The sequence below is a fragment of the Poecilia reticulata genome, chromosome 20, assembly GCF_904066995.2.
Source record: "Poecilia reticulata chromosome 20, P_reticulata-male-v2, whole genome shotgun sequence".
NCBI classification, from domain to species: Eukaryota; Metazoa; Chordata; class Actinopteri; order Cyprinodontiformes; family Poeciliidae; genus Poecilia; species Poecilia reticulata.
The window spans coordinates 12,629,816-12,648,898 of NC_088849.1; the positions used below are offsets into that span (position 1 = coordinate 12,629,816).

General features: G+C 41.1%; 1 protein-coding gene across 5 annotated transcripts in view; it reads right to left on the reverse strand.

Moving 5' to 3' along the window:
• Positions 1 to 57: 57 nt before the first annotated feature.
• myripb (myosin VIIA and Rab interacting protein b) overlaps positions 58 to 19,083 on the reverse strand; it is a 114,650-nt gene continuing 95,624 nt past the window's right edge. The window contains exons 5-18 of one of the 5 annotated variants that reach the window (XM_008438597.3): positions 14,568 to 14,648; positions 13,947 to 14,044; positions 13,713 to 13,793; positions 13,226 to 13,378; positions 11,492 to 11,678; positions 10,190 to 10,725; positions 9,866 to 10,009; positions 8,952 to 9,701; positions 8,602 to 8,664; positions 5,468 to 5,659; positions 5,224 to 5,385; positions 5,029 to 5,124; positions 4,822 to 4,882; positions 58 to 3,914 (exon numbers count right to left, since the gene is read on the reverse strand). In XM_008438597.3, coding sequence (XP_008436819.1) covers positions 3,871 to 3,914; positions 4,822 to 4,882; positions 5,029 to 5,124; positions 5,224 to 5,385; positions 5,468 to 5,659; positions 8,602 to 8,664; positions 8,952 to 9,701; positions 9,866 to 10,009; positions 10,190 to 10,725; positions 11,492 to 11,678; positions 13,226 to 13,378; positions 13,713 to 13,793; positions 13,947 to 14,044; positions 14,568 to 14,648 — 2,648 coding nt within the window. In that variant the 3' untranslated portion in view covers positions 58 to 3,870. Of the gene's footprint in view, positions 3,915 to 4,821; positions 4,883 to 5,028; positions 5,125 to 5,223; positions 5,386 to 5,467; positions 5,660 to 5,688; positions 8,665 to 8,951; positions 9,702 to 9,865; positions 10,013 to 10,189; positions 10,726 to 11,491; positions 11,679 to 13,225; positions 13,379 to 13,712; positions 13,794 to 13,946; positions 14,045 to 14,567; positions 14,649 to 19,083 lie in introns of those variants that run through there. The other 4 variants (XM_008438596.3, XM_008438598.3, XM_081601468.1 and 1 more) reach the window with 4 other exon arrangements.

Below are 19,083 nucleotides of genomic sequence, written 5' to 3' on the forward strand. Positions count from 1 at the left end.
TGTCGGTTTTTTGAGCTTGCGGACGCACAACAAAATGTTGACTTCAAACCAAACATGTTTCCTTCAAGTTTGCAAATTTTATTTCATAATACATTTTATTTCTGAGTATTGTGGCACATAGAGAATCTGTATTTTTTGCATTTTAATATTTTCCCCAAAATCTCATATGGATTGCAACAAACGATTACACATTAAAAAAAAAAGTGAATGGCCCGCCTTTGGAGCTGTGCACAGTGTTGCTCAGACTGGATTGAAACAGGAACAAAAGCAGTGTCTGTTTCCACGCCGTTCACTTTCATTTTCAAGAATCCCAGTACAAGATGAGATTGCTGGCGTCTCACAGCTATAATTTTAACTTCCTGCATGAATCCAGCCTCACAAGTTATAGCAATTTTTACAGTCTCTTGCACACAACACTGAAAGAACCGACCGGGCAATAAACATGTTGCACTATATAATATCCATCTCTTCTTAACACATATACATACATTAACAAACATTTTTGATGACATATTATTGTTCTTTACATTAGAAAAATACAGGACACCGATGATTGGACCCTTGCAGATGTGCTTTTCATGAAAAACTTTACACCGATCCCATAAAACCAGAAACATGCTTTTTATACTACAACACCTTTTTGGAGAACAAGACCGACAAAAGTACAGAATCAGTGTGTGCAAACTGAAAGATGTGAAAGGCTGCGATGAAAAGGTCACTAATAGAAGAGGGAAGAGCATTCACACAGAGCATCATCGCATCTTTTATGTAGTCCATCAGGACATCCAACCCTGTTTTTATATTTCGCCAAAGCAAAAAAAAACAACAACCAAGTGCATGGCTAAATCAGATTCTGATTTATGTAAGTCGTCACCGAGTAAAGAAAAGTTACCCAGAATGAAAGGCAGTCTTCTCAAATCTAGTGTCTAAGGAGTATACAAGTCCAGTGTGAATCACACTGGCCACTATAAACATGCCTTTTGTAGCAACCTGTTTTTGTAACACTCATGTCACCACTGCTGATAAATGAAGGCTTACACTGAAAGCAGTTTGAATCACCACGAGTCTGGTAGAGTTAATTAGGGGTTCTTAGAGGACAGGATAAAAGCCTTTAATTTGTAATAGTCCTTGTTTCTGCGATATTGCATAAAAATGTTCTGCAAGTACAAAAATAAACTGTTTGTAACAAAATCGTGTTTTCATGACATTTATAATATAGCCCATTAGATGTTGTGTAAAAATCTCAACAAGATTTTTATGATTACAACACAAATGTTCAGCTATGACCCGGAAAAGAATACAACAAAAACAAATGTTTTATTTAAAAAGAAAGGCCACAAAGTTGAAAACAAAGAATGTAAAAATAAATTCTACAGAGAACTTTATTTTTTTCACTGAACGTCAGACCTCAATTTTTCAACTGTCTGTCTTTTTAAGAGAGATCTTTTGAGCTGAATGGGACAAACCTGGTTAAACTAAGGTTGTTGTTATTATTATTATTATTATTATTATTATTATTATTATTATTATTATTTCAGTGGTACCGTGTTCATCTTGGTTTTAGATCACGCAGAAAATTCTTTTTGGTTTGGGATTCATTGAAAACGATCAGTGCTCCAACTTTAATTTAAGGAATATATTTTAGGGCAGTTGTAAATTGTTGCCATTTTACAAAATAAGAAACCAAAGATTCACATTAGCTTAACATTTCTAAAAGGAGACCCTGAAGTCATTCGCAGTTGCTTTTTTTTCCAAGCCTAGTCACTTTTTCAACTTTTGGCCACCCAACAAGAAATTAATTAATTTCTTGCTTTAGTTGCTGACTTTTTGTCAGCAGATTATCATGCGTTATGCATTTAGTCTATTTCATCAACAGAAATAGTCTTGCTAATTGAACTAGCTTGTGTCCTACTTCATCAGTGCTAATGCTTAGCTAAGTCAACAGATGGAGAGTCACTAGCTGTGATACCTACAGACATGATTGTATTTATAACACTTTCTATGTGGATCCAAATTCGCCCTGATTAAAGACATACTGGGCTCCAACTATGGTAGAATAAGATCTTTATTTCATCGACATCAGATTTAGGCTAGTTGTTTCCCACTTCCTGTGTGCATAGATAAGCTAACTGATGACAATTCATTTGCTTAAGTTGCTGACTGCCCATTTGTTTCAGTATAATTAGCATGCACTATATCTAGACTCAAAGTGATCTTAAAGTCAGACATACTGGACTTATATTATCTATCTCATCTGCATCATCTCTTTAGGTTGGCTCTTCCCCTTTTTCCCATGCATAGCAAAGCTAACTGGCTGTTAGAGCTTCCTTGGCCTTCACCAAGTTTAGTATAAATCGTGTTTACATATACAATTGATCTTCAAGAAAGACACATTGGAATTTAATTATGGTAGAATAAGTTATTTATTTCACCTTACTTTTACTTTGTTGTATTTAGCAAAAGCCACTTTCTTCAATTAACTATAATATTGAACTTAAGCTAGCTGGTTCCCCCTTCCTCTATGCAGTGCTGTAATAAGAAATTTGATATTTTTTTTGAGTTACAATTTAAACAAAAATACAATAAGAACACCCTAAGAAGGGAAAATTTTGTTTTGGAGAATTGAAGATCAACAAATCGCCCTGAGCTCAATATCCAATATGGCTGCCATGCATATAAAATACAGTGAAAGTAGATGCTTGGCTATAAACTATTCATGAGCTTGTTGTCAGATTCTCTCTCATTAAACCAACAGCATACTGTAAACTTCTGTTTGGAAACACATTGCTTTAGTGTTTGAACACATAAAATAAAGATTAGTACAGATAGCCTACGACAATACGACAAATCCCACTGGTCTTCCAATTTGACACATGAAAAAATTTGACCTGGGGTGTGATATGAACCCCAGATCTGTGTTCACAATTTATAGAAGGAACGGAGCACGACATAACTGGCTATTGAAGGAACATTGACTTAACTGGATGCTGGATATCAATTAGCTTCCTCCGAAATTAGAACATTGGCATCTAAACTATACTGCAATTATATGAATATTTCGTTCTCATCTGTACATCAACAGTAGATTGAACAATATCACAAATGTGCTTTCCATTTGTTTTAGCTTCTGCACGTTGCAGTGGTAGGAAAAGTTCTTCCACGTTTTGGCCCAGATACTTTGCATATCTTAAACACTGTTTTCAGGTACTGTGAGTGCAATGATCTGATTTTAAATTGTTGAAATACTAAAGGTTTAAGTGTAACCGCCGTCTGATATAAGTGTGTAAAATGAAAAATGAAAAAAAAAAAAAGAAAAAAATTTATGGGAGTTGGAGGGTGGATAAATACCTGTTTTCTTTTTACCAGTTTACTTGGGAACTAAAAACACAAGACAGCATAAAAACTGTCCGGTCTTTTGATAATACTGAATCACAGAGAGTCTCACACAATCTTTCCACAGCTTCATCTTACATTTAGTAACAACACCGCAAACAGATATAGAACGGTAATGCATTCTTCTTTGTCTGTACAGATGAATATATATTTATATATATTCTGTGAGTTGTATGTAGCATGAGGATTGTTTGCAGATTTTAAGGCAGATACACCAAATGCTAAGTCAGCTTTTACATGTGTGCATTGAGGAAAGAAATACTGAAGGTTAATGGTGAAAAAGAGAAACAGCCTTTAATGTTTTCCTGTGAGGTGCAGCTGTTGAGGTTGGCTGAGGGTGGAGAACGCAGGGTGGGTGTCAGCCCTTGCTTGGCCTAGAGCTGGAGGCAGATGCTGGGTCAAGGCACTGGATGTGAAGGGCCCCTGTCCCTGAGGCTCTGTAAAATGGCCCTGAGGGACTTGTGCTGCTGCTTGTCTCTATGGCCGAAGAGCTTTAACCTGCTGCTCTGACTCCAACTTTTCTGAAATGCCATAAAAACAAAACACTTTGTTATCCAAGAAAATTAAAACCTATTTTTTTATGCCTTTTTTGTACAGGAGAGAGAAGTGGAAGACATGCAGCAAATGGCCGAGAACCCTGGTCCGAGACAGCAGAGCCTGGACAGATCCACTGTTTTCCTACCTAAATTCCTTCCTGCTCAAACTATTGAATTATCTCTTCATATTTGGCAAAGGCCTGGTCGCAAGACGTTCAATTCAGGTGTGTTAAATTAAGGAAAAGAGCTAGATACCAGCCCTAGAGGACTGACCTTGGACATCCCTGACCTACAGTACGACGGTCAGAGGGAACGAATGACGTGATCCATCACTCCATTTTCAAACCGCGCTGATAAAGCTAGCCTGACACAAAGCTTTTGTAGGGAGAAGAGTGAAGACTAAAAAGAATATAAAGAAAGCTCCAATTAGGAAAAAAAAAATCCATTTACAAACATGAAAGGGAGACGACTTCTTGTAGCTCGATAAAACAGCCTTATCAACCTGTACTGGGTGTGTGTTTCCATTTGGGTACTTTATGTCTGTTATGTCTGTTTTTAGCAAATGTATTCACTTTTGCATCTATTCAGGAGCAGCTTTTTCTTTGGAGGTGAAAAAAAAAATCTTCCTGTTCCTCTGTGTCTCTTTTAGACTCCCATACACTCATGTTATATCAGCTGAAAAAGATGTACTATTTACTCCATGCTGAGGTGATTTGGTTACTCTTCCTTACTGGTGAATATACAGAATATCAGCTTATAATATAAATTTTTCTAAATATATTTAGAAAAATGTTCTCAAATATCTCCAAAAAAAAAAAATAAATTCTATCTCTGGTTTTCTCCGTGCACGTCTAGTTTTCTGCAGACTAAACGGAAACAGCTGGATTAATACCTTTTAATGGAGGTGCTGGGAGTTTCCTTCTCTGATGGCGCGACGAGTCCAGTGTTTCAGGCTGGAATAGACACAGTTATGTAGTTTACAAACTCCGAAACGAGCAAAACTGGATTTTGATGGAGGTCATGTTATGGTACGCTACTTTTTATCAGCAAAAATCTTCAGAATATGAAAAAAATAAGGGAATCTGAAGGGCAGAGATACCTTGGACTTTGGCTTTATCTTTGAGAAGCGATTGCAGACAGTCACATTTAACCCAGCTGTTTTCAGAGCTGAAATTCTGGCCTCGATGTTTGATATCTTCAAAACAAAGACAAGTCATTCACAAGAAGACCTTTGACTTATGAACAAGCACCGCATATATCCTCCCCCCCCAAAACAAACAATCCTACTAAGTACCTGTAGTTCAGACTGCTGGACCTGAGCTGCCGCAGTGGCGACCTGGTCCTCCAGGAAGGCCAGATCAGTATCTGTGGTCCCACTGCTAATACTGCGCGCACATTGCTCCAGTTCTCCTAGCGCCCCCTCCAGGCCATACACAGCTCCAGCAGCGAGGTACACCTGCACAGTCAAGAAGAGCTAAACCGTCAGTGCCCGTCAACAACCTTTGTTCTGTTCAGTCTGATACGGTTACATAGCCTACATTCTCCTCCATCTTGGTAAGCCTCTGGTCCAGCCTGCGTGTCTCGGAGCTGCTGGATATGGGAGAGGCACTCATGGACTCGGACGGGGTGTAGCTCTCACCGCCAGCCTCTCCAATCAGATCCTCTGTGGCGTTCAAGACCTTCAGCACTTCTGTGGTGATGCTGCACAGTGAGGCTGCTGAATACTTTTGCTTTGATCGGAAAACAAAGAAGCACATGTGTCTATTTATTAGTGCCAGCAATCAAGGGTGCAAAAATGCAAGTAATACATTTTTTTGTGCAAAAAAAAACAAAACAAAAAAAAAAAAACTGAAAGAAAAGTTAAAAACAAAACTTTTCTAGTATCAAAGAAATTTTGTATACGATTGTAAAAGTAGATGTAAAGACATAAGAGTGCATTTTTATTGGGCTCATTGGGTAAAGTATTTAAGTCCAATTAAGGAGAGAAAAAAACATTCTTTTGTTTTTTTTTTTAGAAATCCTAACCTCAGAACTCTCAGGTTGTACAAAAACACATTGCAGGGACACACATCAACCTTGTTTGAGCTTGAAATTAATCACAGAAACAGCAGGAGTGCAAAACAAGGACATGGGATATGACACAAATTAGGAGAAATGTGCCCAAAAGCAGACAGACAAATTTAGAGAGATGGGTGGTGTCTTAAATATCAAAACAGCATCAGAATGAACAGCACGTGTTGATTAACAAACAGATGAATTGGCAGGAATTAGCTCATTTGATTACTAATTTATCACATTTATTTTGTGGTAAACTGGTCAGCAAGAAAGCTGTGTGTTCAAACCCTGGACTGTGTGGAGTTTGATGTTCTCTCCATACGTGCGTGGGTACTTCGGCTTACGGAGAGCCATTTCAGTCAAAATTAAATAAATAAATGGCTCTCCATATGCATGGGAAACAGGAAGTCCTGGATTACTAATTAAAGATTCTAAATAAAACGGTTCCAGTTATGTTTATTTTACAAAATTTCTCAAAGGTACCAATAATTGAGCCCCAAATAATTTTGTAAAAATGAGTTATTTTGTTAGATTAGTTAAATTATTTTCTTCACATCTTCGCCATGGGTTCCAGTGCACGTGAAGGAGTGGAGTATGTGTGTGTGTGTATGACTGAATAGCAAAGATGTGAAAGCAAAAACAGCAGCTGATGTATTCCCCCTGAAGAGACAAACACACTGCGGACATAAAGGGAGACGTGTTTTGATCAATAATGAATAAATCGTTGGGTGGCACTTTGATCAGTCCCTTCTCAGGCTTATTGATCTTATTTTAAGCAAGTGTGACTCTCTGAAAGGTGTTTTGAGGTAATGTTAGAAGAAGCAGGCACATGGATGGGAACAAAACAAAGGAGGTGGCATCTTTTCTTTCATCCCGATTCAGTGATGTCGGCCATGAGATATGTATCGATCTGAGCCGCTCAATAGCCGTGTGAAGACGTCCTCGTCCATTGGAAGGAGCCGGCATCAAACAATTTATGTTTGTTCAATCACTCTGAGCCTCGTTTTCTCGCCGTCTTGTTAAATTTCTAACGGGAACACGGACCTGCGGCATCGCACGTAGCTTCGTCCAATGATCCGCTCCTAATGTCTAATGAAATTCTGCTCAGCTACACCTGCAGCTGTAGCGAGCCATCATCCGTCTTAATTAACCGTTATTTTACCAAGAAGTCCCTTGAAATAAAATATTTATTTTCAAAGGGAGACCAGGTGAAAAGGTGCACCAAGGCTTATGTTACCCCGATATGAATCTTTATTCATGTTTTCTGAAAAACAAAAGCCAGCTTCTTATTTGTGCACGTACATGCTGACGATGACGCAGATGAGGAATATAGCGGATAATTACATCAGCCGGGCGGCTACGCAATACAGAAGAGTCACTACTTCACATTGATTCATTTAATAAAAGCCGAACTCTGTGCGGCTGTCTTTGAAAAGAGCGTACGTTTGATGCAAAAGCTGAAAATGGACAGAAAAGACCAAAATAGATAAACAAATCTTTTTCTCCCCCAATGAATTCCCAAAAGGGGGATAAGAAAACCGACAGAAATAGATGTTACGACTACATTTTCCATTCACCTTGTCGGAAGCAGGCGTGACTCAGAGAAGCATTCATGATGTCCCTAATGACCAACCATAACTCTCACTTTTCAGAGGGGTGTGTGTGTGTGTGTGCGTGAGTGTTTGTACCTGACTTTGTGCTGATTAGTCAGAGTTGACTGGAAAACAACTATTAAGCTAAGACGCTGCAGTAAGGACTTCTAATTAAAATAATTTCATAAGCATTTTATTTTACTGTCTTGTGTTTTGATGTGTGATATTCGTTCCCATTTGTACTAATTTAATGTGTGCATATCTGACTTTTTTTTCTTCCAAAAACATCAGAGATGAGTTGTCTGTTGTCTTCCTTTCTAAATGGAAAGTCAAACATACAGAGCCTCAGAAAAGTAACCAACCCCTGGTTCTTTTTCAGTTTTTCTCACATTACAGCTATTAAAATCAGTCTTACAATTATTGTTGTTTTATGTGTTACACAAACAAAATGTAACAGATAATTAGAAAGGGGAAGTAAATTTTAAATAGGCCAATTAATGAAACGGTCAAAGTACCTGGAGAGAATATGCAAACTCCATGCAGAAAGACTCCAGCTGGGGTTTGAACCCACAACCTTCTGGCAGCAGTCATACCATCTGCTCCACTGTGCAGCCCTAACCCACTTTTATTTCTACAACATGTTGAACACCAGATATTTCTTCCATTCTGCTATACAATCACACACTGCTTTCTGTGGTTCCATGAGATACAATCCCAATTAGATAAACTGATGTTGTTTAACAGGTATGAATACTTTCGCAGTGCGGCGTGCGCAGAGGAGAATGGAGGCAGACTTCTTTGGCGTGCGCTTCACAGATGAAAAATTACCGGACCAACGGCTGTGATTCATTCTGACCTTTGGAGGCTTTCATTATTAAAAATATTTTTCCAGAGAGAGAGGTTGCCAACTCATGCGCTTTAATAGTTTTACACCATGCTGGATTACGTTGAGAGTGAAGCGGATGTTTGAGTGCCTGCAAAGACGGGACGATTCGCTTTGCTCTCCGGCCGCACAATGATCTCACCTGCTGCAAGACGGAAGAGAGCAACTGAAGCCTCTGTTGTTGTTCCAAGTCATTCTGTCCCACCTGATACAAACACACACACACGCACGCACGCACGCACGCACACGCACACACGCACGCACACACACACACACACACACACGCACACGCACACGCACGCATAGAAACACACGAGGCAAATAAAACCAAGCAGACGAAACACACCGAAGCAGTGAGCGCAAAGGAGGACAAAAGCAGTGTAAATACAACTTTGAAGGATGCCATGATGGGAGACAAGCAGACAAAACAGGCATACAAGCCAGAGACAGAGAACGACTGAGAACGAATGTGTTTCTAATCTCTCGTCTCACCTGGTTGTTTGACAGCCCCCCCTCCTGGGAAGAAGGAGAAACAGCAGGGGAACTTGCACTGGATCCGCTCCTCCTGGCTCCACCTTTGTGCGCCGCCTCCTTCTCTCCATCTCTCTTGCGCTGTTTCTTACTTACTCTGTTCACCTCTCCTCTTTTCTGCTCCTTCTCGGCTACTCTCTCTACGAAACTCTCCGCTCTTTTCTCTAACCTCCTCTCCTGAGCTCCCGTTTCCTCTCGCGCCGAGGCGCTCTTTGCTAATCCGGGAGCCCGTTTCATCTGCTGCCCGTTCACCTGTTCCGTCGCTCCACTTTCTTTCTCTCTCTTGACACTTGCACGCTGCCTTTGCCTCTCCGTTTCTCTTGGTCTCGATTTCTCTTTCTGCCTCTCGCTTTCTTTCTCCGTCTGCTTGTCCTCCTCGTCGGATGAAACGCCGTCTTTGCTGTTCCCTCGGCTGACCAGCCGACTGAGCTTAGATCGTATTTCCACTTCCAGAGAATCTCCAGAGCCAGATCCAGGCCCCGGACTCCTGGAGACGATCTCTGGCCCCGGGGACATGGAGTCAAGCTGAGCAGAGTTGGGCGGTGGAGAATTTGGAGCTACCATGTCTGAGGGCTCTGGCTCTCCTGCTGTCAGGGCATCTAGTTTGAGGCCGTCTGGTGCAGCTGGTGCTGCTAGCGTACCGTCAGGCACCGGCTGCTCCTCACTTAAACCTCTCTTCAGCAGAGCGTTGAGTAGAAAACCACTGTTCTCCTGAAACACGCAAATCACAGGGGTTAAAATCATCTGGCCCACTACAGAGAATACGCAACGGCATTAAAAAAAAAACACACCTGTTTGGTAGCAGACATGAGCAAAATCGTTGGTGACACAGCAGAGATGAAGAGACACAAATAAGCAACCGTTAGAAGTGTTACCTGTGCTAAGGGGTAGATGGACTGTGCATGGTTCGGACCTCCGGGTTTGTTCTGGTCCGTTGACGACTCCTTTCTACTTTTCCTGCGTCTCCGTGATCTTCGGACACACTGCTTGTCGTCCGCGTCGCTGCTGTCTCCCGTCACCTGCTAAACAAACAGCAGGAGAGGTGAAATGTCTGATTTTCATTGGTCAGCTTCATCTTATTTCAGTAATTAAAATTTCTCAAGTTCACCTGGAGGCCAAATTACTATAGAATGAATCTAGATTGGTAAATTGTTTTTTTCTCCAACCTGCCTCTATGAAATACGTGAAGGAAGCATCACCTTGGGGTTAAAGTTCACATCCAGCGCCTCTGTGTGGGCTGAGTGTTGGGATAAGCTCTGCTGGAGGGGCGGATGGTACAACGGCTGCTGGCGAGGATGCAGCTGAGAGTCCGCCGGTCCCTTCCTCCTCAATAAGTTGTGAGTGGGTTTGCGAGGACACGCAGACAGAACCGACGAAGCCTCGGAGTCCGAGTTGAGGGTCTCCGTGTTGGTGTACAGGCCAGAGGACGGCGAGGTAACAGCAGGGTGCTGGGTGTAAGTCCACTCAGGGTCGTGCTGCGAGTCCGTGTAGTAAGTCTCATCGGACAATTTGCGGCGAAACTGTTGGAGTGCTGCGCCCCACCCGCCATCATCATCCTCGTCTTCCTCCTCCGAGTCGGAGCCCATCTCGTCGTACGCAGAGACCACCCTGGACTCCTTCTCCAGGACGCTGAACACCAGGCTCTTCCTCTTGGTGAGCAGACTGGGCCGGGAGAGCTGCGAGCTGTGCAGAGCGATCCAGTTTCCGTCCGGGCTATGCAGCACCGAGGATGCGCCTGGAAGCACAAAGCCATCAGGATGTTTGAGGAAAAAGATGAAAAAAAGAAAAAAACTTCAGAGATTTTCTACACTTTTTGGAAATTAAAAAAATCTGAAAAGTGTGGCATAGATTTGAATTTAGCCTCCCTGAGTAAATACTGTGTAGAACGACATTTTTCTGCAGGCAAAATCCAGATTTGCCGTCTGTCCAACTAAACAAGACTTGTTCAGAGCAGCAAATGCTCTTTAAGAAAAGAGAACTTATAATTTTTGATAAACATCGACTTCAGAAAATCTTTTGAAAGAAGTCCATTTTCCAACTGATTTTATGTTTTAAAATAAATAAAAGCATAAAATGTTTCCAGGAAAGAGGATGGATACATTTTCTTATGTGTGATATTGAACGTTTTGGAATGTAAAAAAAAGTTTCCAACTTAATGATAGCAAAAGTAAACCTAAAACAATTTCATTAGTTTTTTTTGTGTGTCATTCTGTCGATAAAAAACCACTTATGACATGAAAAAAAATAAAATTGGTACAACCAGTTTTTTTTTTATGAAACTCAAATTTAAAACATTAGTTGATTCTTTGTCTTTTTAAGCCAGAGTTATAAAAAGTTGTGAAAAGTTCAAAGAGCCACAGGATTTAGATCCTTGGGGTAAATCATTCTGTGGTGCACTAAACACTTTGTGACAAATACTGAAAGAGCTAAAGGGGTATAAATGCTTCTCTAAGTCTCTGCATCAAGACAAGCGATAAGGTGAACGACACTGGGATCTTTACTTGAGTTGTCCAAGCGATCCATGCTTTTCCAGCCGGGTAGCGATGCAGCCTTGCCCTCCCTCTTTAGAGAAGCGTACTCCTGCAGAGCGCCTCCACCAGCAGCAGCAGCAGCTGCCGCCTCCTCCTCCTCCTCTGGACCTTTCTCTGGGGAGTCGTCACTTGTGAGGGAGAACGCTGACCGGGACCGCTGCAAGACGATTAAACACTTCTTTAGTTAGTTTTCACCTTATTTTGTCCAGGGAAAGAAAAAAAAAATAAAAATAAAATTGGTGGTCGTGATTTAATAGTCCCAACAGCAGGTGGAGCTCCAAAACAAGCAAATAAAATACTATGCACCAATTCCCAATAACAAAACCTCCCTCTGGACACAAATTAATTAAAGGGGTTGTTTATTTTCAGAGCACAACTTCCAATTTTACATGAAATCTTCAAAGCGGGCTCATAATTTTAGAGTTCATTAAGACGTTATTTAAAGTGGTTAACAATAGCTCTCTGTGTTTAGCTTCAGGGAAAGCCAGAAAGGATAAACGCTCTTAAGATAACAGGCATAAAGCCTTATAACAAGTGGGATATGATCTTAATCTGTAGTGCTGCCAAGCAGTGAGGCGGCTCTGAGAGTCCATTTGCATCCGCTGCGTCTCGGTGAGTGTGTTTGCAGAAAGCTAATAAACAGGCGGGCTGAGAAGTTTAGGAGGATCCGCGCGTATTTCGCAGGACTTTGATCTTCTGTGAGTTAAACAGCGGGAAACTGAGAGGCCCGAAGGGGGGGCCAGCTTTGATGCTCCGCTCACACACACGACAATGACAAATCGGTGTGAGTCCCTGCTGGCTGGTGGCGGGATCCGGTGGGAGGCCGATCCTGCTGCTGGTTGGTTTTTGCTATGAACTCGTGTACGCAGCGTGTCGTTTCGCTCCAGACTGAAACATTACCTGGAAGGGTTGCAAACTAAACGGCTTGCTTGGATTGTCTTAGGTCCAATTTTTAATTTTTCTATTTAGATCTGCCAAAACTGCTTCCGAAATATGACATTTAGAGAAGAATGTTTCCTTTACTTTAACTTCCTGAGGGGGGAAAATCTACAGTAGAGAGGAAAACAAGTATTGGCCAGAAAACTGTGATATTAGAGGGAATTCTAAGCCACCACAGAGTGCCCAGTATTTCTACTAAATCAATGTCAATTTTAGGGTTCATTTCACCTTTAAAGCAATACTCTGTGTAAATAAATTTTTTTTTTTAATCTTGATCTTTTAATTGCAGCAGAATGCAGCTCTCCATTAGACAACGATTCTGCTGGATCCTCAGAGAAAATGATAAATGACCACATGGATAAAGTTCTGTGTTTTTAAGAAGAGCCTCAAGCGCGGCGTTAATAACAAGCTAAGCGGGCGCGTGCTTTGAAGGTTTACGGTTGTTAAGGTGTGTGGTCTGGGTAGCTCTTTGGAATAAAATTAAAGACCAAGCACTGACCTTTACCTTTTAAACCTGAAGATTTGATTATTTTTCCACAAAGCACCATGTCCACACACTTTGTTTTTCAATTTTCCATGAACTAAGAGGGAACGACAAGTTCACAATAGGACAGGCAGAGAAATAAGCCGGGCTATCAAACAAGACTGCAAATATGCAGCCTGTAGGTTAGGGGGAAAAAAAACAAAAAAACCCAACTGTCTCTGCACACAAATACGGTTTACACCCACCATCCAGACATTTTGGGATGAAATGGTGGGACTCACCCACAGAGGGTAGGGGTTCTTCAGAGGGTCCTGTGATGAAGTGTGAGGTTGAGAAGGAGATGGCAGCTCACCGGACTGGACTAGAGATTGAGGTTGTGGCCAGACAAAGTCATACTCTGTCTGCATCTCTGATCGCTTCCTCCTCTGAATGATCTGACGGAAACAAAAGAAAGAAAGAAAGAAAGAAAGAAGAGAGAGTGATGGAATCCTCCGAAAAATAAGCATATCCTATCATACTAATGCAATATGTTCAATAGTCTCTAGCCTCCTTATCAAAGTAGGACACTAGAATAATCTTACTACAATTAACCTACTTCGTTTCGACTCGATGTTTCATGCTCGAATGCGTCGTTGATGCAAATTGATCCACAATGAGTTCATTATTTATTCATTCTCATTTTAATAATGATGGTTTCCATTACTGCTTGCTGATGATGCGGAGCAACAAAAATGTCGTGAAAAGACAAAGCAGCCTGTCGCCGCTCACCTTCTGCACAATCGTTGTCGCGAGTTCCTCTATGAGCTCATCTTTGTGGTCCCGCAGATATCGAGCCTCATTCTGCTTCTCCTGCACACACACACACACACGTTTCATTCAGAGAGACTCAATTATGCAGAGGTCAGACAGAGAGAAGTAGGACATGGCTGGGAAAGTTGGTCATGCAAATATTTAAATTAGGAGAAGAACATAAAAAAAAAAAGAAGTGAAACAGCATCCTACCAAACTGTCCCGGAACTCCTCCGCCTTAGCGATGGCCTCCTCTATAGCTTCCTCAGCAACACGCAGGGCGACTGTGAGCGTCTCGGCCATACTGTGTCCTGTTACCACAACAACAAACATGGCTCAGATATTCACATACGTCAGGGTTAAAGCCTCTTAAAGTTATCTAACTTGACATTTGCAGGGCAAAAATACATATTTAGTTTCTTATTCAATTTCAGTTTAGATTTTTTTGTGATTTCTTAAATTTTAGGCCCCCTTCAAGCAGGAAAAAGACTGGACAAGAACAGAAAAAAAAAATAAAATAATTTCAACAGTGTGGGTTGTTGTTTTTTGTAGGGGCTTGGAGACATTGTCTTGGGTGCATTAAAAATTCACAAAAAAATATATATCAACTGCATCTTCTGCTTCCAAATATATATTTGGGTGGATTTCTGCTTAAGTGTTTGCGTGTGATTTTGTTTAGAACAACAGAGAAGGGGTCAAACTTTGAAGGTGGCGCTGAATATCAACAAAGAACGCGAAAGATTAAGGCTCTGAAATGGCAAAGATTATTTTGATGGTAATTACTTCCCGTCTGCGGCGCCGCCAGTGCCGACCGCTCGTCAACGCATCTCTCACCTTCACTCTGCTTGTAGAAGACGGAGTCGCTGCCGCAGACGCTGCCATCGTTGTCGTTGCTTCCGTCGTGAACGCTGCTTTCTGAAACACGGAGGGGAGGGAAATCATGAAAGGGTCTCTCCTTATGCTGAAACTCCAACATCCTGCACAAATCGCGCTGATTTAAGGCGCAGCTGCAGCCACGGGAAAAGTAGGTTACGGCTGGAGCATCGTGTCATGAAACCTTTTTGTTAACTGGATTTCCAACCCGGTTCTGTTGTCTCGTCGGTTGTGAAGTTCTGTTTCAGTGTGATATTCACTTAGCAAAATGACAGGTCATCTCATTGTTTAATTTCTGGTTCAAAGCAATCACACACATATACACATATGACAAAAAATATTCTGAAGCCTTATTTTTTGTTCCAGTCCTGCTATCTTTAGTTGCTCAATTCTCAAGGAAAACCTACATTTACGGCAATGTAAATGTGGTATAAAGGTGAATTCAGTCACATTACATGTTAATTGGTCTAATTTAAAGGACAGGAACCACTCTGATAAGGTTATTGGTTAAAAGATTTCCCTTTTTAGAAGCTCACATTCCCTCAGAGGCCCATTAGCTGCAGTATGATAGGCCTCCTGGGGGGCTTCTCATTAAACCGGCAGTAAAAGTGAAGTGGTTGTACTTTCACATGCAGCTTTTAAAGACTAGAAACTTGCAGAAAAAAACAAAAAAAAAAAAAAATGTAGCTGGTGATTGCCAAACCACCATGGCAAAGCAGAGAGAGGTCCATCACTAAATCCACCTCTGGGTTCATTTTCATTTCTTGACACAAGCTCAATGGAAACTCATAGAACAGACTAAACATAAAAGAAACTTGGATCCGTGTTTGTTCACACTCTTATTCCAACATGTCGTCATTTTCCTCTGCCCTCCTTAGCCAGATCCCTGTATTCCGTAGTTAATTCGGTCCCGTTGCGGAGCCTGATGGCCAGGTGGCAGACACAGACACAGACGAACGCTCCTGGTGGTTCGGTGCGAACCTGATGTTAAGCAGCACAGGCCAGGCTCACGTTTCCCTGCCATAGCTGTCAAACCGCCAAGACTGCAGCACACAAACTCATCACTCTCACACTCAAAGTTTTGACAAGTTTTAAACATGAGCCTTCCCGTGAAGGGCAGAAAAAAAAAAACACTTAATAAAAACCGTTTAGAGTAAAACCCGAAATGCATCAGAATAAAGAGAGTAGCATTCCTCCTCCCCCTCTACTTTTCATTCAGCAGGAGCAGCAGCTCCGTCTGCGAGGTGAGCTTTATCGTTTCAAGAAGAACTGCTGTTTGTCAAAACGCTGCGAGATTTTTCAAAGCGGGAGTGCAAAAACCAGCAATTTCACCTGTCACATCGACACGCGGCGACACAACAAGAAAACACAATGTTTGATGTTTCTCTGCACATCTGACTCCCTAGAGGAGGTCCTTCCCCCTTCCCCAACCCCCCCAGCCTGCACACAGCCCAGTGCAGGAAGCCCCAGAGAACGTCACCCTCTCCTTTGACCTTTCCCCCCCGTCAGTCTAATCGTTGAATGAACAGAATTGCACAGCTTCTGCTTGGTTAGAGCTAGATTATGGTTTCTGAAAACGACAACAGATCGGTGGAATTACCTGCAGCAGCAGAGGACGATGTAGACACAAAAGTACTGCTGTCAGAGAAAACGGGGTCGGGGAGGCGCCTCCAAAGATTCTCTCACTGACTAGTAGGCAAACAAGGAACGCTGCTTGCACACGCTGAATAAACTTGCCAGTCATATGGAAGGAGCCCGCGGCGTCGTGTTCTTGAATGCAAAGCATATGCTAAACCTTTAGCAAACAGGAGTACTGTATCCATTTCCTTTACAAATACTGTTGTATATCTCTATGCATTTGAAAGACTGTGGAGGTGAGCTGAAATTTTGATTTCATCTCAACCCAAACTCTATAAAAATTCTCAAATGTACACTTTTACGTTAGCTTTAGTGTGGTATATCCATGATTTTCTTTTGCCCTGGGATATAAATAGAACATGTGATGGAATATATGATTTATCAAAGAAAGCCTTTTCTCCTAGCCTTGCTTTGAAATAGGAAATAGAAGAGAGCACACGCTGAGCTACGAAGCATGTGCTGGTTTTAAGGGAAGAAATTCAAGTCAATTCAGTTGAATACTATTAGTAGCCATTATTGATAAGCAGCGGTCTGTGTTAAAGCACTTCTGACGAAGCCTCTGACTGAAGATACTGTTGTTGAGTTAATGTCTAGGTGTCTAGGTGATATTAAAGCTTGGTTGGCCTCGAAATTTTTAAATTTTAATGACAAGAAAACAGAGGTGATGGTGTTTGGACCCAGTGGGTCCTGTGAGTCCTCCTCTGTTCATCTGGGACACTTGGAGGTACATTTTAAACCTGTTATTACAGATCTTGGTTTTAAGGTGGACAGTGATTTTAAATTGGACAACCAAATCAGAGCAGTGGTTAAGTCCAGCTTTTATCATTTAAGGCAATTGGCATCAGTAAAATCTTTTCTTTCCAGGCAGCATTTTGAAACAGTGATCCACGCTTTTATTTCCACTCGATTGGATTACTGTAACACACTTTATCTGGGAGTCAGTCAGTCGCTGCTCTCACATCTGCAGCTGGTTCAGAATGCTGCTGCATGACTTTTAACAGGAACTCGAAAGAGGGAACATGTGACCCCTGTCCTGGCCTCACTTCACTGGCTGCCTGTATATTTTAGGATTCATTTAAAAATTCTTATGTTTGTTTTTAAATCACTGCATAATCTTGCCCCGGCTTACCTCTCTGAGCTTCTTTACCCCTACGTACCTTATCGGTCTCTCAGGTCAGCAGATCAGCTGAACTTGGAGGTACCGAGATCCAGGAGGAAGCTCAGATGGGACAGGGCTTTCTCTGTCATTGGCCCAAAGTTATGGAACGCCTTGCCTTTGCAGGTCAGAGAGGCCCCTTCACTGTCCACTTTTAAAGTTTTCTCTTAAAACCCATTTATTTCACTTGGCTTTCAACACCAGCGGGATCCAGTTTTAAATTGTATGTTTTTGTTTTTAAACTGTAAGAGTTTTTTTTGTTGTTTTTTTTTAGTTCTTTTTTTATTTATTTTTTTATTGTTATGTTGTGTTTTACTGTACAGCACTTTGTATCAGCTGTGGTTGTTTTAAAGTGCTTTACAAATAAAGTTGGATTGGATTGGATTAATGTGAAGAGGATTTTCAGGAATGCGCATTGTGTTTCATGAAATAGGGCAGCTGCGATCATTGACGACATTGATGGTTTATTGCTGTTTATCATTATTTTTAGTTGAGGCGTGATTTTTATGATTTCAGTTTTAAGAAGGAGATCAGCTGCAGCTATTTGGTGTATCTGTTTCTTAGTAAAAGAGAGGCTGATTAAAACCAAGCTTATAAAGTTTTTTTTTTTTATTTTAAAATATATTTTAAAAATATGAGGAGTACTTCAACTACCTGGCAATAAGTGGAAATGTGGATGCTTTGTAACTTTGATGAGCCATAAAAAAACTACAGTATGTAGTTAAAAAGGACAGCAAAGCAGATTTTTCATTTGTTAAGGTTTTGTGTGGATGCATTTGTCACCGAGTCTTTTGAAAGAATAAAATCCCAAGCATAGACATGATCAAGCTTACTCCATGACCACCTCAACACAAATCCAGAAGAGAAGCTGTTGTGCTGAGAGAATAAGGGAGGATCCATGACTTTGGTTGATCGATTGTTCAAACAGAAATAATCAAAGATCTATATTATTTAAGACTGGATTGTCCTATTGGCAAAAGGAGGATTTACAAACCTTCAACAATAGCGGCACACAATAAAACAACATACCCAAACTACTTTATGTGTTGTTTTAAAATGATTCTGCTGCCTAATTAATAAATAAATGCATAATTAGATGCTTTAATAGGACCAAATGGATTCGGTTATTCTGTACATGAATGCTGTTCACCCATAAGTTCTATGAATAATGTAACAACAGCTACGATTCAGTATAGCTGCTGGAATATAAAACAGCATTACATCAGTTGATGCAGAGTGGCAGCGATCCACCATATTACAGAATATATAGCTGGTCTTCTTGAGGACATTTAAAATTTACTGTAAGTCATTTAGACAAAGATTTCACTAAGTGTTTAAGCGAGAACTTAAGCATTAAAGGAATTATGACAACAAAATGTGGCAATCACAATCCTTCATCTCCAATAATCCTACCCTCCTTAGATGCTGATTATACTACTTAAGAGAGATTATTGACTTTTTTAGGGTTAATTGATTGAAACAGAGTGTGGGAGGAAACAGGAGAAAACCCACACAGCACGGGCGAGAACACAGTGTTCTTCTGCAGAGAATCCTAGGCAGTTGGCTGATGTAAACCAGCGAGGCTGCTCTTCCTAACCACACGAAAACATCAGCTCTAAAATCTTCATTCTGAAGCGGCAGAACAACAAAAACCGCACATATAGGAGGTAAATTCGGTTTTTA